This window comes from Azolla caroliniana, unplaced genomic scaffold (assembly GCF_043228905.1).
Source record: "Azolla caroliniana isolate FFs.n. ecotype wild unplaced genomic scaffold, voAzoCaro1.0.p SCAF_17, whole genome shotgun sequence".
Taxonomy (NCBI): domain Eukaryota; kingdom Viridiplantae; phylum Streptophyta; class Polypodiopsida; order Salviniales; family Salviniaceae; genus Azolla; species Azolla caroliniana.
Window position 1 is genome coordinate 4,250,994 of NW_028230452.1, and position 24,331 is coordinate 4,275,324.

At 36.7% G+C, this 24,331-nt stretch overlaps 1 protein-coding gene and 1 long non-coding RNA gene across 4 annotated transcripts; both read left to right on the forward strand.

The window, feature by feature from the left end:
• The first annotated feature begins 7,827 nt into the window (after positions 1-7,827).
• On the forward strand, positions 7,828-24,055 carry LOC147852911 (uncharacterized). Of its 3 annotated transcripts, XR_015531265.1 has the most exons (15): positions 7,828-7,913; positions 7,953-8,046; positions 8,827-9,036; positions 9,338-9,470; positions 9,603-9,635; positions 10,639-10,842; positions 11,622-11,686; positions 11,859-12,005; positions 12,314-12,419; positions 21,714-21,860; positions 22,466-22,544; positions 22,643-22,718; positions 23,318-23,409; positions 23,488-23,725; positions 23,860-24,055. XR_015531265.1 is itself a non-coding variant. In XM_087332972.1 (13 exons), exons 2-13 carry the CDS (start codon positions 8,853-8,855, stop codon positions 23,632-23,634), a joined length of 1,413 nt encoding a protein of 470 aa, XP_087189098.1. In that variant the 5' UTR covers positions 7,922-8,046; positions 8,827-8,852; the 3' UTR covers positions 23,635-23,730. The 3 variants fall into 3 exon arrangements, 1 of the variants encoding a protein (XP_087189098.1); XR_015531264.1 differs by lacking the exon at positions 7,828-7,913 and having other exon boundaries at positions 7,922-8,046; XM_087332972.1 differs by lacking the exons at positions 7,828-7,913; positions 23,860-24,055 and having other exon boundaries at positions 7,922-8,046; positions 23,488-23,730.
• LOC147852912 (uncharacterized) lies at positions 20,123-21,534 on the forward strand. Its single transcript, XR_015531266.1, has 2 exons — positions 20,123-20,170; positions 20,736-21,534. It is a non-coding gene; the product is annotated as an uncharacterized LOC147852912 (long non-coding RNA).
• Positions 24,056-24,331: the final 276 nt, after the last annotated feature.

Sequence of the window (24,331 nt, forward strand, 5' to 3'; positions counted from 1 at the left end):
GAATGTTCTTTCTATCACTTGTAATCATTGGCTTAAACACTAAACTATAATGAAAACATTGCAGGAGACTATCTTTCGAAATGGAAGCATATCCAACAGTTCATGTACTTTCTGTAAGACTCCACACGTATCATATAGATCAAGCAATGCATTGCTAACAACCTGGTTTCACTTCAGCCTGCCCATCTCCTCAATCTTTACGTACATTTCTTTGCCCTTTTCTAATGCTCCAATGCAAGATTCAACTTGGTTTTGAATTGGAATCATATATTGTAATAATAACATTGCAATAGACTATCTTTCGAACGCGAAGCATAACAAACAGTTCATGTATGTGACTTCATCTCCAGAATTTCATTGAAGTTGCATCTTCTTGACTTGATCAACGCATCATCACCTTGCTCCTCTTTTTGCTTTTTCAAGTGATCCAACATGTCAGCTATTCATCTGAGATGATCCCTTCACATTGCATATGTTGTAAAGCTTCGAACTATCATGAAGACCAGTAGTGCTAGTAATGCCTTCCATGGCACCACATCACGAAACGAGACCTTATGGACTACATCTCTAACTTTATCTATCCCATCAGCTTTTGAATACATATCCATTAAATAAAAAACAATACTCTCCACTGGCCTATTTCCACAAATATGTGCATGTATTTGTTGGCCATTTTCACAACTTTCAGTTTATCACAAGCTTTTGGAAGCACAAAGACAACATAATTTGTAGGTGTTGCATATGTGCAAGCCAAACTTTCCATGTTGCCCTAGAGTTGTTTCCTTCAATTGCATTCCGTTGAAGTTCTGAATCACAATCTTCTGGATATAATAATTCGGAATATTCTTCGCCAAATACAATAGACACATGCAAAAGAAAATGCTTCTGATTTTGTCATCCCCTCATAAAAGTTTGCTTCAGCCCCCAACAACATCATCACTCATCCTTATCAAACAAAGAAAACATGTTTCCTTTTCCCCAAGCAACATGTCACCGACCACCACAAACGTCCACAGCAACCATCTCACCATAGCATAACAAAACTTGTACATACCAAACAAAAACCTAATGACACTACTGTCTTAATCCCCTCATGAAATTTCACTTCTTCCCCCGACACCAACGTCACTCATCCTTTACAAATTTCTTCGTTTTCCACATCAACCGTCTATTCGTTGGCCATTGAAGTCCTATACAAACAGAAAATAGAGTGAATGTGCTATCCTCATCCCCTCATAAAAACATTGCTTCAACTCCCAACACCACCATGATTCACTCATCCTTAAAAATAGAGAATTTGCTTCAATGACCACATCAACCATCTCGATTTATACCACCGAGAACCTGTACCACAAAAACAGAATGAGCTTACTATACTAATCCCCTCATGAAATTATGCTTCATCCCCCTACACCATCGTCACTCATCCTCTACGGAAATGTGTTATCCTCATCCTCACCAAGTTTCTTCGTTTTCCACATCAACCATCTGTGCAAAGTCACGTTCCAATTGCCAAGCTAATGTCCGATTATCAACGTTAACACTTGTTAACAACATCAAATGAGGTTGCTACAATGAAGATACGAACAACGTATGGATGTATTTAATAGTGTTGAGAATCAAGCTCAACATAGTGCAACGTGTGAACACACCTTTTGAGAATCTATGATTACTCAAAGGTCAAGAGTCACGCCACTACTCTCTACACATTAATTATGTGTCATAGAATCATTTTCTATGACACATAACTAATGAGTTACATATTCCCCATGACTATGAGTCTTCACATTCGCCAAGAGAGAGAGTGGTTGTTGTAGTTAGTTAATGAAGAGAGAATATGAGCACCCTCCTCACACTTCGTATTAAGTTGGTTGTGACTCCTTGTTATGCTACATTTTGTAAATCTTATTCTACTTGTGAAATATACACCTTCTGCTTGAGTATTCTATTTTCCTCTCATTTATCTATCTTGAGTTCTCTTTTCTCTCCTCTCATTTTCTCTCACACATATACGCACGTCTATTTCGCTGCACAAGAATCACCATCGATTCTTTACAAATAGTGGCAATATAGCAAGTGGGATTACTGGTGTCATATGGAATTGGGACTTAGGATGTTTAACTAAAGGCTTTTTCTCTAATTTCTCTTTGGAGGCCTTCCAACAGTTCTCAAGACAATGCAATGTAAATGCTTCACACGAATTGCGGGATTTTTGTCACCATTAGCATGGTAGTTGTGTGTTTGGTTTCATATGTAGGGACATATGTTCTCATAAATGACTAAACTACCATACATGTGCAATTGAAAGTTTGTCATTGGCTCACTATGAGGAAATTTTGTAGAATGGGGTCAAATGTCCATGGATAAACCAAATTGTTAGGATTATCTTGCACTCTTGGTTTGATGAATATATGCTTGGACCATCTTGTTAGCTTCTTGTTCGAGAGACAAGAGTTTATCATTGGGGGTTCCATTTGGTCTCTCTTATTGCAAAGTTGGTTAAAAACTCTTCATTACCATAAAGGAAGCATTCCAAACTTTGTCTAGAAGTGTTCAAACCCAAAATTCTGGTTTGGTCGCTCTAAAGGGAGGCCAAAAACAATGACTCTTATACCAGCTAAGAGTGGCTTATAAGCTATTGTGATTTGTATGAACCAATCTATGTGTTCATGAGTTTCAATTGTAATTGAATATGAAATGAAGGGTGGCACCAAATTTAAAGAGCCCATAAGGTCCGCATATCACCACTCTGGCCAAGGTTGTATAATAATGCATCTTAAACTTACTAATATCCAAACCATTATAACTCGATTATTAATGGCGTCCTTAGCAAATTCAACGGGTAGTATGTTTGTGATATCCATGGATGTTGTTTTTCACATATTGTGCTCCCCTTTATTTGGTCTAGTTCTAAAATTTCTAGTAATATCAATAGGTCATTGCAAAAGTCCATACACTCTTCGAGAACAATATATATTTGTGCAACCTTTTTTCTACGATGGTTGTCTCTAGTTATTTGTTCACTCCATAGGTCTAACTCTTTGGTCATTACTTTTAGTTCAAGTGTAGCTAAACATAGGACTTGAACGGTTCGGTTTCAGTTTAACTATTTTGGCCTTGTCCAAACCAAACCGATTAAGCCTTATCCGTTTGGGAGTTTCCAAACTTGAACCAAACCGATGACCAAAACTAGTTTAGCCAAACCACTTTAGCCTTAATCGGTCTAGGAACCAGTTTGAATCTAACGAATCGAGTTCGGCTCAACTTGAGCCTTATCAAATCAAGCTAAAGCCTGAACCATTTAAAAAACAGTTTAACTACTTAGTTTAGGCTTGAGCACAATCATTGCCCACTCTTAGTTGCACCATAGAAAGATATTTGTATATGTCATTTACACTTAATCATAGTGAGTTTTTGCTTTGGGAAAATACATAGGATGTGCATGTGGATCCTTTCTCATTTGATCCCGTTTTTTCATTAAAGACTATATTCTTGAGCCATACCCCAGACATTTCATCATTCTTTTTATGTTTGGGAAGTATTATCATAATCATAGTATGAACCAAAACGTACCATACATGCATTCGCATCCGCGAATGAGTCAATCATTCAAGTATGGTAAACACCCTCAAAGAATGATAAATACCATACTTTTGGATTTACTATTTATTATGAGGTAAATAAACCTAAAAAAGGGGGAAAAAACTAAAAAAACTTTAAAAAATGGGGAAAAAACTAAAAAAAAACACAAAAATGTTTGAATAACATTCGCATTCGTTTTCCAATGTAGGAAAATGAATGTTATGCTAGACGAACACAAATTTTATGTACTATGAGGTTATTGATATATATATATCAATAACCTCTTTAAAGAATACTCGTAACGTTAAAACCATCCTAAGTTATTACTAGGCACTTTAATGCTAATGAATCGTTCCAATTCAAACTATTAGAGTCATAGTTGAGGGCAAGACCAAATAATGGAATTGAATGAGAAAATATGAGAGAATAAGAGGGATATGTTATCAACCAATTGATGAAGTTGTGTTTTGTCTAGATCTCCCACCTCATATGCATCTTTATCTAACATTCCATGTATCGCCTTTCAATGATGGGACCTTATGTTCTATATATGATTCGTGTTATTCCTCCTCTACCCTTTGTTGAGGTGGTTGGTTGTCCAAAATATGAGGCAGAAACCATTTTGGACTCCAAGGTTATATTATTTCATCAATTGGTTAGGTTATACACCTAATGGTCAAACTTGAGGGGCTCTCGACAATCTCACTAATGTCACTAAACTTGTGGCTGAATTTTCCAATTGATATATCAATAAGCTAAGTTGTCGTTCATGCATTGTGACTTGTGTCATTGTCAAAGGAAAGTGATAGTGCCATGAGCATATATGCCGTAAATATTTATTAAAACCAAGACTTCTTTAAAGATTAGTCATAACCTTAATCATTGTGCCATGTTAAGTGACTTTGCCCAATCACTTATTTAGTCAACCAAGAGTAAGGTGACCCCCCCAGATTTGGTTGTGACCTTTGGCAGTGCAACACTCCAAGGTATGAGTCGTGGTTGTCCCTTCGTGAAAATATGATTCAATACTTTCACCTTTACAATTGTTTTACATTTTCCACAATTATAAATGTGTCCTTTTTGGGAGGATATAAATGGCACCTTTATATCCCGTTGCATCGTTTAGCCATATCCAAGTGTTATCCTAAGTCTCCAAGGAGTTTGCATAAATTTGGACATTAGCATGGAATATGATGTGTCTCACAACCTATAGGCACTTGATAGTAAATATCATATAATTTATAATGACCATGTCAATATACATGAGCAATCACGACCATGTACAATGTACATACCTCTCGAGCATAGACATATATATGAGAATTTTCATCTCCGATCATCATAAAAAATAGCTAAACATGCTAGACCTAAAATTTCAAGATTTCAAGGTGTTTGAAAGAAAGAAAACACCTATACAAATTTGAAGTACATATTAATAAAAGTCTTGATAAAATTTGAAAACCTTGTTTTTTTACATTTAACAAGATACCAATCAAACAATTTTTTTATCAAGATATCATTTGATTTATTGAAATTACCAAAATACGCATAAACGGTAATCATCTTAGTCATCACAATTCTCAAGCATTGTCTGTAGTCAACTAGTTTTACTTCAACCTCGTATAAAAAATTAGTTGGTGGTCGATAAGACACTCGATTAAGTAACCTATATTGATTACTGATTAGATTGAACTCACTATATAAAGTTATTTTAAATTATACCAGATTAATTGTGGATTGAGCCTAATCAAACTTGATTGATACTTTGATACTTCTTTTTTTTCAAAACAAGATAGGGGTATTATTATAATTTAGGCAATCGAGGATGCCAAAAAGTTAGGGGCATTTGGTGTTATTATCTTAGAGAAACTACTTCATTTTACTAGGGATATGTAGTACTATTTCTCAAATGACAAGGGACACCTTCAAGAATGTGTTTCATTCGTATTGAAATTTCTCCCTAAAGTTTGTGGAACACTATTCCATATAAAAGTTATATGATGCATATTACTCGATCTAACATCAAATAATATGCATTAGATAACGATGACAACATTAGATAATTATAGACTAACAATAACAATGATCATTTAGGTTTTTCAAATTTTGAGTTATCCGATCAAGGAATACTTAACAATACATTAGATTTACACAATGACAATATTAGATAACTATGCACTAACAATAACAATGACCATTTAGGTTCTTCAAATTTCAAGTTATCCTATTGAGAAATACTTACGAATTTTGTATAAAAGGTTTACCACCTTTTTGAAAAGTTACTTTTGGAAGAACATGGGCTCACTTGGTTCACGTGTTTTGGCATGCCATTTTTTGGTGTGGTACTATGCTGTTAATGATGTAACCATTCACACACATTTTACATTGTTTACAATTTGGCACTAACAAATATTCATATGGATGTGGTCTACAAGGTGGCAATAAAAAACTCCAAATGTCAATACCTTCTTTCCCAATTATGTTCGTAAGATGCACAATTGGGGCCAATGTTGCTATACCTTAGGTATTTAGGCAAGTAAAACCTCCGTACTTTTTGTTCATCGATATCACCTTCTCGATGTTCACATGATGGTGGCAATTGAGAAGTGACACATTTCTTCCTTTGATGATGACACATTCATTACAAAATATCCACAACTTTAGAACCTTTTTTTTTTAGTACGATGTTATGGAAGCTTTAGAGTTTCCCCAATATGTGAGGGTCCACAAAAGTCAGATTTGCCAACAATGTTTTAGGGCTTCTAAGTGAGATTTTCCTAGCATACTTCTAACTAAGCTTGGGCTCACTTGTGGTAGGAAGCATCGTGGTGTTGGGTGACATGGTGATGGCATTGTTAGTTGGTGCAAACAACATGGTGGATAGACAACCTCGGCTTTCAACAACAACGATAGTGGATCAAAATATTTGAAGCCGAATTTAACATTATAAACGGGAACTAAAAATCGTGCACAATCAATAATGATCTATGTTTTTTCATATGACCATTTTACTCTCGAGTCCCTTCATCTCATCAATGTTAACTTTGTTTTTGTTTTTGGCATTTGTTTCTCTTCGGTGAATTGTGTTGTCTATCTCGTGTGAAGCAACATATTAAAAAAGATAGCTTCATGGGAACTATATGAAGTTGTACCCCTTGATTTGTTTAGAGTGACCTAAATATCCATTTGCCGATATTTTCTGCTTCGGTTTCTGCCGACATGAGAGAATTGTGGGTGGGTGATGCCATACGATGTATTTTTTCGACACCCAACATTTCAAGCATATTCAGCTCTCTCTCTCTCTCTCTCTCTCTCTCTCTCTCTCTCTCTCTCTCTCTTATATTTGAGTTGAGAATCTGACATGGGCGGATAACAAGATTCTTTAGTCTCTTTTATCTTATTTACTTGTATGTTTACTTAGTAATATTTACCGTATTTTGATTCGTTGTTCTTAATGTCACGACAACAGTTAAGATGTCATCTCTTGGTGGGTCTTATAGGCCATTTTGGTCTCTTAAAAGACATTAATATTTCTTTCTTTCTTTCTTTCTTTGCATGCATGGAAATGATACAAATTGACGATATCAAATGGACAATTTACCCACGTGGGAAGAGAAGGATTTGGACGCGTTGTCATCATCTGCTGTGTAGAAATTACTAGGAGGTACAAGTAAGAGAGTTCCTTCTTCCTATAGGGGTCAGCTTTTGAGAATTACTGAGAAGTACCCCCACTAGGTTCTTAAGGGCTTCCTTTCTTTTTTTTTCTTTTCTTTTTACCGAGAAGTACATATGTAGAGTTTTGCTATGGTTTTTGGGTTCGGAAATTACATTTACGTGCCAATGGTTTCAAAAAAGCACCAAAGAAGTAACCCCCCCCTCGCCCAATCCCCAAATCACTACACGAAGGAAGCATTGATAGGATATGATGAATGTATATGCAGTGTATATTACTGTAATTGCCCCTCCGCAGTTCCGCTATGGTTATTGCTTTTGGAAATTACATTTAAATGTCAATGCATTGATAGATACAATGAATGTATATGTGTGTGGGTGTATACATGTATGCATGCATACATACATACATACATACATACATACATACATACATACATACATACATACATACATACATATATTACTGTAATTGCCCCTATGAGCAGCTTTTCAAATTTACCGAAGATACCCCTCTCTCCTTCCCCTGCTTCCCCCCCCCCCCCCCCCCCCCCTCTTTCTCTCTCTTTGATTTCGTTTGTTTCTGGAAGCTCACGCAACCTTCTTCTTCATTCTCCATCTCTCCTCTCTGTTTCTGTTGCATTCTTCCTTTCAATCAGCTCTCTCTCTCTCTCTCTCTCTCTCACAAACACACACACACACACACACACACACACACACACACACACACACACACACACACAGATTCTTCTTCACCAAACTCCCCCGACCTATGTTCAATTCTTCTAACAGGTAAAAGAAGACTCATTTCTTTCCTCTTCATTCTCCTTTTTTCTGCTGAGAATGTTATTTGATCGATTGATCCTACAACATCATTCATCGCCCATCATCTTGGTCATCATTAATTGCACCACATCTGTCCTCATCGTTATCAGCCATAGATGCTTCGAGTTTCATTTCATTAGAATTCTGATCTGGTCTGTCCTGATGGGTCCAGCTGATCACGTGGTTCTGCTTTCTGCGGAATAAACTTTTTTGTTGGAGAGATCCATGGGGATCATAGTACCTTGGAAAGAATTCAAGTGCACAGTTCTATGTATAACGTGAAAATTTATATCCGCTCTACTGAAGCTAATATTTGGCAAAGCGAAGCTTAAGGAGCTTTTCATGTCGCACTATATTCTAGGTATATGTATTAGCACGCAGTACATGTAATCACGAACAAAGCTCAGTTTTGAGGAGGTTCAATTGGGATTATATATATCAAGAAAGGTCTACTAGAATAGAGTTTTGATCTCCCAAAATTCCTCTGTTATTAAGTCGGAGCTTTGCTGATGGCTAGATCATGAAGGGCACCACATCTAAATCATCTATCTCCTGCATGCTTTTTGTGCTAAATTGAAAAATCGTTGTTTGCATTCGAGGCAGCATGTAAGAATCATAATAAATTTCTGAAGGACATTAAGCTTATTTATGTGTAGTTATACTTATCTTGCTTCATATCATCGTAGATGTACAAATATATCTGATAATCAGCCAATTTAGATATCTGATATATTCTTTGCACTGCAGCATCTCAAATATTCAATTGTGAAGGAATGATCACGAATGTAGAATTCGGGAGTGGCCGTGGATGTATGGAAAAACATAATTTAGTCTCTCTCTTGGCTGGGGGTTCAAGTCTAAGGAGCCATGCTACTTACTATAAGCAGACAAAAACATCTCATCAGTTGTCTCTCTCCAACTCTAGCAATATTAAAACCACAAGGACTATGTGTATAGGTAAGAGCATCAAATAAGAATACAGTATACTATAGGTTTTCCTTAAGCACGTGACAATCATTGACTACTTATACTTGGGATAAAATCCTAAATACCCCGGAGTTTTTCTTGATCTCTTCGAATGCTCCTGCCCAACCCCTCTCGAGCGATCATACGTTCTACTTGAGAAAATATACCCCCATCTTTCTTCTTTAGGGGTTGAGCAGGGGAATTTAGGAAAATAAATGAAAACACAAGGGTATTAGGAGTTTTCCCCTTAATGCTGTTTGAGGATTCTTATTGTGCAAGGTATTTATATCAGGGGCAGGAACAACAGATGATCAACATAAACAGGAAACCAAGAATTATCCAACCATTCTGTCATTTAATGGTGAACAAAATTTCGAACCACAAAAGAATAAGGCATCCGTTCCAACGAACCTCATCACTTTAACGTATGCATGTTAGAGTTACAACTATAATTCTGAACCAGATAATTCCCACATTGTGAATTTAACCACATTTCTAAAGTGGCTTCCATGAAATTATACTTCAATGTATCCAAATTATATATTTTGTTCTTGCAGGCTTGATGGAATCAATGAGGATGATGTGCAAAGGTGAATCGTTTGCTCTACACTTGAGAGAATCTATCATTACAAAGTTCAATCATTATGTCAATGGACAATGTTAAATTCTCTTCTTACTATCTTTTTCTCTTTTTTGGGTTGAAATTCCTTAATATCGATGGTGAATCTTGAATGATCCATAAATAGAATGTTAAAATTGTTCCTGATCCTGGTGGCATAAGAATATGATTAAAGTGCCAAAAACTAATAGAGAAGTGTTAGAAACCTATTTAGATCTAATCACCTATTTGTTAGGGCATCTCATTCTCATAGTATAGAACAAAAAAAATCAAGAAATTATTCTACGTGTGCTGCATAGGCTACCCCATTGTTTGGAATATGTGAATGAGGTAAATTTTTCTTGGTATGCATCAGTATTACATAAATGATTACACATGCAGACATATGTTTTTAATGTTTTCCTTACTTTTTTGTACTTGATCCTGACTTAGGGAAAGACCACCTTGTCTGCATGTATCTTGTCATATGTGTACAAAAATGAAAATGCAACTATTGGGTTACGTTTGAGTCCGATAGAAATAAACTGGTGCTGGAATTAGTAGTTTATGTAAATCACACCACACTCTATTAGATGATACATGCAGAGCAATCTATAATGGGCGAGTAGCATTTGCATGTAGACGTACTTGCAAATTGGCCGTGCTCTTTGCCAATTATACATTATGGCACATTGAACTCATATACACGGTCCTAGCTAAAGTTTTTCAATAAATACACATTCTCTATCACTAACACATATATTTATTGCTAATGATGCACCATTAATTTGAAAAATAAGAATTTGTGGAATTGAAAATTTCTAGACTTCATGGTTGAATGTGATTATAAATGAGTTGAAAGATAGATTGTTTTTTATGTGTCGATATGAACCCATAAGTCTGTCTATATGTAAACATGATACTTGGCTGAACATCCTCTCATTTTCTTATAAATTAATATCTTTCTTAAGAATGTATATGATCATTTAACGCAGAATGAAAACACAGTTAAAGGAGGTAAATGGTATTGTTGATGTATGGGTTGGGCCATTTGTAAAAGATGGTATTCGTGGAGGTTCAGTGATTGTGAATCTACAAGTGGAAGCAAGCACACCTTCTGTTATAGTGATCAATCAAATTCAAGAATTATATCAGCACTTAATTGTACTGCCCTATAAGCCGAAGACATGGATATGGAGGTGAGTTCTCTTTCATCACTATCATAATCTTATTGTGTTTTTTCATCAATTTGTTTTAATAGCATGACGCTCATAATAAAATATAGGCTAGGAAACAGGAACTAGTTTTCTTTTTCATGCTTATTTGAGCACCTCCATGTTTTATGCAATAAGCAATGTGGGAGATTTTCTTAAGCCTGGGCCTCACTTAGTGGACACTCTCTTTTTGTGATCGACATATCCCCGAATAGTAAGCAATACAGTAAGAGAATGTTGTAACTTTTCCTCGATGGAAATGATGGTGTACATGAACCAAATGGTGAAGAAAAGATGAAAGGGAGGAATTGAGCATGGGCATAGAAGTTGGTTGCCACTTTATTTTGGAATGATCAGATAATCACATTTTATTAAAGCTCAATATAATGAGGAAAGTTGGAAACCTAAAGATTTGCTTTGTGAGTTGGTGACCATCTCTTCATGACACATCATTCTTGTGCACTGCATATTGAAGACCATTTACGTCTTGATTCATGTATTATAATCAATATGAGCTGCAAGTCTCACAAATTCTGAGGGACACATGCATCATTGAATCATAATGGTGGAACCTCACAAGAACCATTGGATTTCATAGTTCATCATAGAGAATGAAGTGTTACTTCAGGTCTATGAGCAGATGACGTTTCTAATGAGTGTAGTGAGACCTAGTGGAGTCTTGAAATTCTCTATCTTTTCTGAAGCAGTGAATGTACACATATTTGAGAATGTTCTCTAACAGAATTTTTTTTGCTGTCATGCAGAGGTCAGAAAATACAGTATGGTGCAGCAGGATGTGGGAAGCCTATAATTCTTGTGCATGGTTTTGGTATGGTATATCATGATGTGTGCTAATATTTAAGATTTGTTTGGGGTGATTAAACCTAAATGATAGAGATTTACTTTTTCAATATATTGTCATTTGGATTCTTCACAAGAATTATCTTTTATTTGAAGATGAAGGTATTTAAACTTTACATGCAGTAATTCATTTCTTTCAGGTGGGAATTCTGGCCATTTTGCAAGACTCGTTCCTTATCTTGCAGACAATTACAGAGTGTATGCTATTGATTTACTTGGATTTGGGGCCTCAGATAAACCTCATGATGTGAAATATGGTCCTGAGCTTTGGGCAGAACTGCTTTGTGGTAATTTTCTGCAAAAATATGCAGTTTCTAATATTTAATGTGTTTTGGAAAAAACACCAGAATACCAATGACTCTTTGCTTTTTATATTTTCCCATGCCCTTGGTCACTCCCCAACCTTTCAAAAAGAGCATTTATATGTGCTATTTGAGCAATTATATGGTCAGTTCCTTTCTTTCTCGATCTTTCAGGGGTTGAGCAAGGACATTTGGGAAAATAAAGAAATGTGGGGGTATTTTTTGGAGTTGTTTCCCTTAACATTTATGGAACAAACCATTCATCTAAGTCTGCTACTGGATTTGATGCATAGATTTTACGAAGGAGTTTGCTGATGAAGGCGCAGTTTTGATAGGAAATTCTATTGGTTCATTGAGCTCATTAGCTGCTGCAGAAAAAGGTGGAGACACGTTATTTAGGTATATAATTGCTAACAGCTAGTCTGTAAGTACTATGAGATCTTGTTTAATTCTCTTTCTGCAATTGATATGCGGGAAACTCTGAAAGTAAAGTTATGCATGTTCAATAAAATAATGTGAGTGAATTGTACTTGCATGATAATTTATCACCAAAATTATAAGAGAAGTCCTTGCTATAGTATAGTGCTGGTATAGTAGAGGAGATTTATAACGTGGATATTATTTGTTTATTTAGTAATGCTTGGGTATACAAAGTTTGCAAACTACTAAATCTATTGATATGATATCTGGCGGTGGGCAGAAAAGTCTTTCAAGGTCCCTTAAAACAAGAAACCTATGTGTATCTCCCTTTCCTATGTTTTCTCTGCAGCCCAGCCATTTTATTTTTCTTGTCACTCCTGCTTCAAGTCCATCATTACACACAGGTGGTATGAAAATGAACCTCTTGGCCTTCTCCTTTTCACTGGCATTAGAGCAAGGTTGTAGCTCTTGCAACAAAAGAGTTTTAGAGAAGTTTCATCACAAGAATAGTTCCAAAACAGGAGGAATCACTCAAATATCTGTTTTTTGTTGGCATACCAGTGCAGGAAAACTTTGTCACAATAGTATTATTCAGGTTTAGTCCATCATTGTTCTACATATTACCCTTGGTGCCTAGGATGCTCTCACACTGTCACTTTTATGTAATAGCAATTTTTCTAATTGCTGTATGTTAAATTTCAGATTTCTGGAATTTATCTTTGGAAATTAATTGACTTGATTTTGGAATTTACTTCTGGGTGAAAATGGCCAACACCACGAGTGATATTGTTTGAGATCAAAAGATTCGGTGGCAGAAGCTTTCTTTTTTGCGAATTTAGGATGCATAGTATCTTATTCTTAAGGAATGTGATAATGCTTTGGAAAGTGAGAAGCCAACCACTTAGATAGACCTTACATGGTCTAACTTGAATAAGAAAGCCATTACATATATTTAAATGTCTGTACAAATGAAATCCTTGTGAGCTGTAAGGACTAGAAGCCTACTTATGAAGTTAACAATCACATAAAATGCCCTTAAAATAGATTATTAGGGGGCTTCAGGAAAAGTAAACAAGGTGCCCATCATCTCTTCGGTCTCTATATAGATGAGATATCACATTACATAGCCTGATTTGTTGGTTTAGGAACATGCCTAATGGATATGGCTATACACATATTACCATATGCTGATGATAATTGTGCTGATCTCTGACTCTCCGGAGGAACTGCAACGACATCTAAATGCCTTAAAAGTATTTTGTATGGATAAAGGTTTGTCAGTAAACAAGGATAAAACCAAAGTGATGTTGTTTAACAACTCAAGCAAGGGTAACAATATCAGAATTAAAATTCTTCTTGGGAGAGGAAAAGGTGGCATACACACGATCCCACACATACTTAGGAGTAACATTCACAGGGAATAGGTTTTCCTTACGGAAGGCTGCTTTTGATCGTCTTTCTCATGGATATGCAGCCCTAGGTGCTCTTGAAAGACAATATCCATATTTGCAGTTCTAAGAGCCACAAACGAAATTGTGGCTATTTGATTCACTTGTCACACCAACTATTCTCTATGGGAGAGAAACATGGTGAAAAAGTCTTAGCAAGGAAAATAACTAGGAAGATTTAAAGAGACCTTTAGTCTCAATGATTTGCCCACGTGATAAGGAGCAAAGCATCGGTGCCCCATGATATAATCCATGAAGAGATGGGGGCAGCCCCTATAGTCATTGAGGATTATTCTAACTAGAGACCTGTATCTGACGTCTTTGGGAGCTCCCTAAGTTGAGGTACTCGAGGTTCACACTTATGTCATAAAAAATTCTTTCTGAACATGGGGATATTCATTGTTGCTATGCTAAAATCCAACAATGGTTCTTGTCATATGGCATAAGCATAAATGCTCTACCCTCATTCCAATATAGCCTGGATTGCCCCCATCTAAACATGACCAAAGTGGAAAAGAATAGAGTGATCCGAACTTGGTGGGAAGATAGCTCACTATATAATACACTTTTTACACACTGGAGGATGGATTCATCATCAGGCCATCTGATATGGACATACATCTATCCATGTGTAGAAAGAAAGAAAGAAAGAAAGAAATATTGACATCTTTTAAGAGGTCAAAATGGCCTATAAGCTACAATGTCAATTTTCTGAAATAACTAAAGATAGAGATATAGAAACTAAAAATGATTATGGGTTTAACATATAGGAGAGATTAAAAAAAACAAACGTAGTTCTACAAAACAAAGCCCACTACTTGAAAAAAAGAGTACAAGATAGGAGTGTATACACGTACACATACATGTGCTATTCCAGACATAGAATATGCTCTTAGAAGAAGAGCTTTAAATGCTGATGGAACAGCTAAATGCATGGCCTTATAATACCTATTTAATGCTGAGTAGGAATCTTGTCCAATGATCCCATGTACAAAATATTCTTTGAGGAGTTGTAGTACAGTTTTGAAAACGAGACTGCACAACAATATACAAAAAATATTAAGTTATATAAAAATGATTTTCTATTTTAATAGGAGCAACATAAGAAGGGCCTTTGATCCCAATGCTATACTCTGCACAGTGTGATGGGGCAGCTAAAAATGTCGCATCAATTAGAGATTGAGGTAGGCAGATATGCATGAATACCTCTAGAAATAAGAATTCTCTTGTTGTTGTTGGAGGGTGGCAGCTCCAGACCTGCAGTCTCTTTCATCTTTATTATCTCTCCTCTACATTCTCTCTCTTTCTAGATTCTTCACTATTTTATTACTGCTGTCTAACAGTCTTCTCACAGCTTGGCTGTGTCTATTTTTTCTTACAACTGTTCCACTGCTACTATTAACAGATTTTCTTACATGGTATCAGAGCTGTGAGGTCTCCATAGCCTCAGTCTGATCTTTTGCCAAAGAGCACACAAGCCTATCTTCTTTGAAGACTTTGGTACAGTACCATCGTCTATGGAATATAGCCAACGGTAGTGAGAAGAAATCACCGATAACTTCATCTTCTTCAACCACATCAGTTGCTGGTTTATCTAAAGTTGAGATTGAAGCTTGGCTAGATAAGGATTCTCATGCCGATGCTTTCTCATGTTTAATATTAAGCAGAGCATTGCTCATCAATTTCAAGATATAGATGAAGAGACAACCAACGAACAATGGCAAACATAAAAAATAGGTATCATAGAGGTAATCATGCCCAAATGATAGTTTTTGATAGTCAACTAGCAAATCTCAAGATTCATGACACTCCAAACATCATGGATCAAATCACACAACTTGTTACTCACCAAAAGGAGATAGTTTCCTTGGGAAGCAAGTGAACCAAAGTTGAGTTTGTACATCGTCTAATGATCAAGTTACTTGAATCATTCTTAGCCTTTTGTGCCACAATTTCTCTTCTTCCCACATGCTTGATATGAATACATTTGTTGGCATGCTTCTAGGCAAAGCCACAAAGAATAAATTGCTCAAACTTCTAATGAAATGCTTCTCCATGTCAAAAGGTCACTCCCAACCTACAAGGAGCTCACCTGTTATTATTGTGGCTACAAAGGTCACATTCAACCTGAATGTCAGAAAAAGAAAAGGGACAATGCCAAAAAGTCTTCTTCTACCGAAAGTCAACCTACACCAAAATCAAACACAGGCCACTCAACGAAAGAAACAATTTCCCTTGGCATTGAAGAACATTCTTCACATTGGTTGGACCAACTGCCTCAACCATTCATGATTGGCTAGTAGACAGTGGTGCTATTGCACACATGACTTATGACAAATTTATTTTGCATGATGTGAAGCCCAGCTCCCGCGATCTCCATGGAGATGGTCAAGCAATGAGGCTTCATGTGTAGATAATGTGTTTCTTAACTCTTCTTCGAATGATGAAGCTGCCGTTCTTCAAGATGTGCTACATGTGCCTTGCATCTCTGCAAACTTACTTTTGGTCTACTGAATCACTAAGAAAGGTTATGGTGTCTACTTTGATAGCTCAGTTTTGGAAGTCATTGACACTGTCAACCTACTAATTGTAGCTAGTGGCACAGAAGGAGGTTTATACCGCATGTAAAGTTCCCACAGCTCCTTGGAAAAATCCAAAATTTATCTTCTTCATGTTCTTCAAGGCTATCATGCCTTCGTGGCACAAGAAGATCCCATGTTGTGGCGTACTAGGTTTAACCAGCTCAACTACGACTCTCTTGGAAAGCTCTCCTCTTCGCAGCTAGTTGAGGGTCTTTCTCTTTTCAAAACTCCCAATACCCCACGTGTTGCTTTGCTTGTCTTAATGGCAAGCAACGTCAAGAACATTTCCCTCATCAAGCCACTACCGTGCAACATCTATCTTGGAGTTAGTGCACGTGGATCTTTGTGGTCCAATGAAAACCACTACTCTTGGTGGCGCACACTACTTCATGCTTATCATTGATGATTTCTCACGTAAGGTTTGGGTTTATTTGCTTGCAGAAAAATCTTAAGCCTTCACCGAATTTCAAGAATGGGTAGCTCTTGTCGAGAATGAGACATCAAAGAGAGTTTGAAAGATCAGGTTTGACAATGGTGGAGAGTTTATCTTACAAACTTTCCACCGTTTTTGCACTCGAGGCATTGCTCGTCAATTTTCTACACCCAATACTCCTCAATAAAATGGTGTGGTAGAAAGGAAGAACTGGACAATCCAAGAGATGCCTTCTACAATGCTCTCTCAATCTAATCTGCCTCTCATTTTGGGGTGAAGCTGTCAACACAGTAGTCTACATCATCAACTGCTGCCCAACTAAAGCAGTTGTGGAAATGATCCTTGCAGAAGCATTTACAATCGTAGAACCCTTAGCTTCTCATTTAAAATCTTTGGTTGTGATGCTTATGTTCACATTTCAGATGATAAAAAGACTAACTTTAAGTCCAAAATCAAGAAATGCAAGTTTCTTGGTTACAAAGCTTAAAGGTTATGGGATCTAGAATCAAAGTCCCTAGTCATCTCTAGGGATGTTCATCCGTGGAGTTTAAGCTGGAAGACTCTAGGATTTTACTTAGAGTTCATGGTCGAATCCCAGCTGCTCTTGAATCTCCTATTCTAGACGGAGATGTATCACCTTCGAGCCCCCCATCTCCACCCACTCCCACTCTAACTCCACCACCAACTGAAACCTCTCCTTCAACTCCAATTGTTTCCCCTCCCTCTACACACCATCTTTCACCACTTCCAAAGTGGCTTCAAGCCACCATTTGTGATTCCCATCTCTCCGATGCCGAACTTCAGTATACATCTAGTTCTCCTACCAACACGAAAAAGACACGTTGGTCACAACGGCCTCTTCACTCATGCAACTTTGCCTTACTATGCAATGTTGTGCATTCAGAAGAATCCACTATAGCAAAAGAGGCTCTTGTTCTTCTGAAGTGGAAAGCGGCAATGGAAGTTGAACCTAATTCCATTGAGCAGAGTCACACATGGGGGCTAGTCCCTCAGCCTCAACATAGGCATGTCATTGGTTTAAAATGGATTTTCAAGATTCAGTACCATCAGCATGGTACTTTGGATAAACTTAAGGCACACTTAATTGTAAAAGGCTTCAACAACACGTGTATTCGATGGGAGTGGAATATGGGAAAACCTTTGCTCCAACAACACCTCTATTCAATGTGTGCTTGCACTTGTTGCTCACAACAAATGGCCCATCTTCCAATCAGTTTTCCTTAATGGTGACTTGAAAGAGGAAGTTTATGTAGAACAACCTCGTGTTCGAGATTTGAAAGTGGAAAAAACGTGGTCTACAGGTTACACAAAGCCTTGTATGGCTTAAAGCAAGCTCCCAAAGCTTGGCATGACAAAATCGATGCATTCTTTCTCTGTTTTGTTTTAGCGTTGTTATGCTGACAACAATCTTTGTCTTTTCCCAAGTTAATTGGTTATGCTTGATGATATTATATGTTGATGACCTTCTTATTGCAGGGTTCCTTGCTTCTAAAATCGAGGAGGTCCGTAGTGACCTCAAAACCACATTTGAAATGATCGATCTAGGACTTCTACATTACTTCTTAGGTATGGAGGTCCATGAATCACATGGTGGTATCTTCCTTGAGATCTATGGCATGTCAAATTGTAAACACACTCTCATGTCCCATGGATCCAAACTCAAAGCTATCTCATGAAGATGATTGTCCCATATTTGAAGATATCACAAAATATAGGAGGTTAATTGGGTCTCTTCTTCACTTAACTTACACCATGTTTTATTTTTCCTGTAGTGTGAGCATTCTCAGCCAATTCGCAAGTACTCCAAGACAAGTCATTAGCTAGGAGCTATTCGAGTTCTTGGGTATTTGGCTAACACACTCAAATATGGTTTCTTTTAGAGGTGGCATTGAGCTTGTTTGCTACTTGGACGTTGATTGGGCAGGTGACATTGATTCTCGACTATCCACATCTAGCTATTGTTTTGTGTTAGCTCAGGCTTAATTTCTTTGAAATCAAAAAAGCAAAAGTCAGTTTCTACTTCATCGACCGAAGCTAAATGTCGTCCTTATTAGGATACTTGTTGTGAGTTTCCTTGGTTAATGCAACTGTTGTGTCACATTGGTGTTTTCCAAGACTCTCCTATTGAAGTTTTCACTGACAGCCCAAGTGCTTGTGCATTGGCACATAGCTCAGAATTTCATAGTAGAATGAAACATATTGAAGTGCACTACTATTTTGTTCGTAAATTAGTGAAATTACAAGTCATCAACTTGGTCTATTCTCCTACTCAAGCAAATGTGGTTGATTTGTTTAGTAAGCCACTTCCAAGGCAAGCTATTGATCATTGGTCGACTCAATGTTGAACTGGTACTAGAGCTGAGAAAGAAAGAAAGAAAGGAAGGAAGAAAGAAATATTAAAGTATTTTAAGAGGCCAAAATGGCCTATAAGACCAATCAAGAGATTACATCTTTGAGAACAACAAATCAAAATAGAATAAGTATTAATTAGTAAATATAAAAGTAAATAAGATAAAAGGGTGTTGGAGGGTGGCAGCTCTAGACTTGTAGTCTCTATCATCTTTATTATCTCTCCTCTACATTCTTCCACTTTTTAGATTCTTCTCTTTCTAGAATCTGTAACTCTTTAAATGCTTTCTCTCACTCTTATTCCTCATTTATTGTAACTGTTTGGTAGTACAAGTCACTTAACTACCAAACAACCATTTCACCCATGTTCCCCAATTTCTTATAAATAGGCTATACCAACCTCTTTTGCAAGAACTTTATTTTTGCTGCTACTTACAAACCGGCTCTGCGCTTTGGCTGTGTCTACTTCTTGCAACTATTTTACTATTGTTGTCTAATAGCCTTCTCATAACTTGGCTTTGTCTATTTTTTCTTACAACCGTTACCTTGTTGCTATTAATAGATTTTCTCACAATTGTGTCATCAAGGAGTGAAATCTAAGGAACACTATGTTTGTCACCGTAGTGTTTTATGAAATACGAGGGAGATACCATTGCCTCTATAAGCAAGGCTTTGGCCCAGTATACAAGGTAATGGAATGTGATGACCAATGGTGCTTGGGGCTTTTCTTGCTAGAACTCATGAGACACATTGAAAAGCTGTTGCAGGACAACAATACAGCTAGCCAAGCACATCAACAAAGAATAATCACCATCACTCCTACTCATGCTACAAGTCAATGAAGGGCTGCACAAATGGGCTCCCGACCAAGACATAGAAAAAGGGTTACAATAGATTGTGCAATAGTAATTTGCCGTGCACGTAAGCCCCGGCCTCATGGACCACAATCTTACCTCCTTTGTTTTCAACAAATGAACGCCTTCATTTCCCACCCATTTCAAGTGCTTCCCTGGCTTTGAAGCCCTTTCCATTCTGTATTAACCTATTCTAGGGATCTTTTGAAGACAAAATTACAATATATCTGACTTGAGAAACTCACATGTATTGATGCAAGATTGTTTGTTGTTTTCAATGAAGAGACAACAATCAAGATGTATCTCTTGTTTGGTCTTATAGGCCATTTTGGCATGTTAAAATATGTTAATACATCTTTCTCTCTCTATGCAAGGTAATGGAATATGAGGACCAACGGTGCCTAGGACTTTTCTTGGTAGAACTCAAGAGACATAGGGAAAAGTTATTGAAGGACAATAATACAACCACACACAAGCTCATCCACAAAGGACAATCACAACTTTCTTTAGCCCCATCACTCCTACTAATACTACGAGTCAATCAAGGGATACACAAATAGGCTCCCGACCAGGACAAAACAAAGGGGTTACAATAGATCGGGCAATAGCAATTTGTCATGCACGTAGGCCCCAGCCCCATTGACCACGACCGCACCACCCTTGTCATCAATAGATAAAGGCATTATCGCAAGTGCTTCCCTCGCTTCGGAGACCTCTCCATTCTGGATCAACCTATCCTAGAGATCTTTCAAAGACAAAAGTTACAATATGTCTAACTTGAGAATCTCACATGTGCCGAAAGCCAAATTCCCTCGTTTGTTTTTATCTTATTTAGTTTTATATTTAATGAGTAATACTTATTCTATTTTGATTTGTTCTCAAAGGCGAGACAACACTTAAGATGTAATCTCTTGTTTGGTCTTATAGGCCATTTTGGCCTCTTAAAAGACATTAATATATCTTTCTTTCTTTCTTTCTACAGCTCAGCCATTTTCTTTCATGTCTCCTGCTATAAGTCCACCATTACACATAGGTGGTACCAAAACAAACCTCTTGGTCACCGCTAATTGCAAAAATGTCGTAGTAGCTCTTACTAGAGCTTTGGTGTGAAAAGTTCTTTATAAATGGAGAGGTCTTGGACCTTTTCCCATTAGAAAAATATTTTTGGACACTGAAACCAATCCATATGTGCAGTGATATAAACATTGAGTGTATATCTATCTATCTATATACAGCGAAAATATGTTCTATAGTTTATATTATGTCAATGAATATTATCAGACAGATTCAATGTAAAAAGGATCTAGGACTCAGGTTTTTAGAAAGGATTCATCGTCTGTACTTCCTTTCTCAAGAGTGTTCAAGTTTCTCGTATATTATTATTCAATCAAATTTATAATTTTTATGCTGAAGACAAGATGGGTCTGTGTTACCTTAGAGAAGTGATTTGCATTTGTAGAAGGGGTAATAGGAGCTCTTGGGTGGTAGATTAACACTATGCCTGTTTATATGTCATCAGATTTAATATACTCACATTTTTCTTCTTTGTCAGTCTGCTAGATGATGGAATTTCATTTTTTTTTCAGGGGTCTCGTGCTTCTAAACTGTGCAGGTGCAATGAACAGGAAGGGTCTAATGGAAGAGAATGTTTTAATACGTTTATTATCACCAATATTTATTGCAATTGAATATCTTCTACAAAAGCCACCTGTTGCAACCTTTCTCTTTAATGGGTATTTGCACACATACTTCAACAACTTATTTAATTGCATGTGTAATAAGAATGTATGCATCTGTCTGACCCAGAAAAAGATTTGTAAGTGCATATGTTCACGAAAATTAGATTTCTCTGTATTAACTCTTAAATTGGTTACATAGAAGATACATATGATAAGGCAAGCGCTTTTGATGTTTTTCTCCAATGAATGGGATGGAAAATGTAAAACTATAAACAGATCTAAGAATGTACCATTGTATAAAAACATTCATGCCCGTCCTTCGCTTAAAATATATCATAAAACTCAGGCATGGTAGTTTCTTGCTAAATGTTGTAATTCATTGATATTCACATTGGGGGGACACTATCATTATTTCGAACATTTATGAGTATTTGTATCCTAAACCCATTATATGAGACATTTAGTGTGTATATCCTAAACATTTAGCACATATATTCTGAACCATCTTTGGTCGGAGCAATTAAACAGATTCAATCTTTCAATGAGGAAGAAATACAACTTATTTGGGCATTCGAGAGTGTACATATTCATTTAATTCTGGAGTTTACCAATGTCAAAGAGTCTTGCAGCAAAGGCTTGAGCAATTGTGTTTGATACAGATTCCGGAAAAAAGAGAACATAAGGCAAATTCTGAAACAGCAAGCTTACAGAAACAAGGCATCTGTTACAGATCAATTGGTATACTTCTCAATTTCATGGATTAAATTCATGTTTTGATTTTTTGACTGTTTCTATTCATTTCAATGATCATTTTATTCATTATCTGACCTTTGTAGGTTGACATCTTGTATGAGCCTTCCACAAAACCAGGAGCTACAGAGGTTTTTGTTAAAGTATTTACTGGAGACCCAGGTAACTTTGACTTTCCCCTCTTTTATAGATAAGATCAGTCAAGGGAGTATCATTTTTCTAACAGTGTCTATACAATTATGCATATGTTCATGTATGGATGCATATACATATGTTAAGGTTCATTTAGTTCTGGGGGGCTGTAAGAAAAAGATAGGAGCCTAGAAGAGGGCTTTGGATTTCAATTTGAGTGAAATGTTGTGGCACCGTGGTGAATGAGTGTTCTGGGGGGCTGTGAGAAAATTAGTGTAGCTTCTAAGTAGAGGGCTTAAGCTTATTGTACAAAAACAAGTGTCTTTCAACTGAAAGCAGATGCTTTGCCCCTCTGAAGTTGACACCTTGCTGGATACGTGCTAATCACAAAGCTATATCCATATTTCTTAAGTTTTGTGGGATACATGGGAGCTTATATTTCTTAACCTTGCATCATATCAACATTATGGTCTCCGAATGCCAACTCTTGTGATTTACTTACGGAAATTTTAAGCAACCTGACTTTCATCTAGATGTTAAATGACATTTATTGAAATGCTGTACTAAAATTGATCGTTATATCAGTTTCTTCTAGAGTGTGTTTCAACATTGAATGCATTGTTTCTCAGGCCCCAGACCAGAAGCCTTGATGGAAAACATTACTTCACCACTATTAGTGCTCTGGGGGGACTCTGACATATGGACTCCATCAGATGGACCTGTAAGTTTGATCTCATTTTAATTACTATCAGTAGGCAATCAAAGTTCTCAATTCTCCTATTAAATTTGCACTTTGCAGGTTGCAAACTTTTTTAAACAACTCTCAGTTGAAAGGGATAATGTGGCTGTATTCTCACTTCCAGATGTTGGTCATTGCCCGCATGATGACAGACCAGAACTTGCCGCTACCTATATATTACCGTTTCTTTCTGAAATATTTTCATAGCTGAAATATTTCATGTAATCTTTTCATTGTTTAAGTAATGCAATTTAATGTATAAAATGTACAATCTGATGTATGATATCTACAATTTAGTGTGGAGAGTTTATATTCTATTTCATGTTCATAAAAAAAATTCAAATAAATGTACAGTTTATGAATAATGGAATTATGGTAAAAGCAAGAACACATTGAAGATATGTGAGACATGCAGGAACACATGAAAATCAGGACGATGGGTACATAGCCAAAGATTGGAGGATGGGTGGACTGGTTCTTATCAACATCATGTTCATCTTAATTATAAGAAGTAGAGTCTAAATCAATGGACATTATTAAATACCATTGATGGATATTAATCACTTCAATGACACAAGAAAATTGCTGCCAGCTCCAGATGTGGACTAAAGCTTGAGAATTTATTACCCGTTATGCATGGCTGTCATGAATTAACTTAAGTTATAACTTTATTTCTATGTTATGTTCCGAAATATTCCTATTCTTCATTGTTGGTCGTCTGATCTAACATAAATCCACGTCCACATCAATACAGTTTCTTAATCAGCTGAAGATGACCCTAGCCTTGTCTTGGCTGCCTTACTAGTCTCAAGTGCACATGCTATCCACTTTGAAATTTATGGCTATTAGAAATCTAGCACATTAGGTTACTCAGTTGCCTCAGAGGCAACAGATTCACATCCCC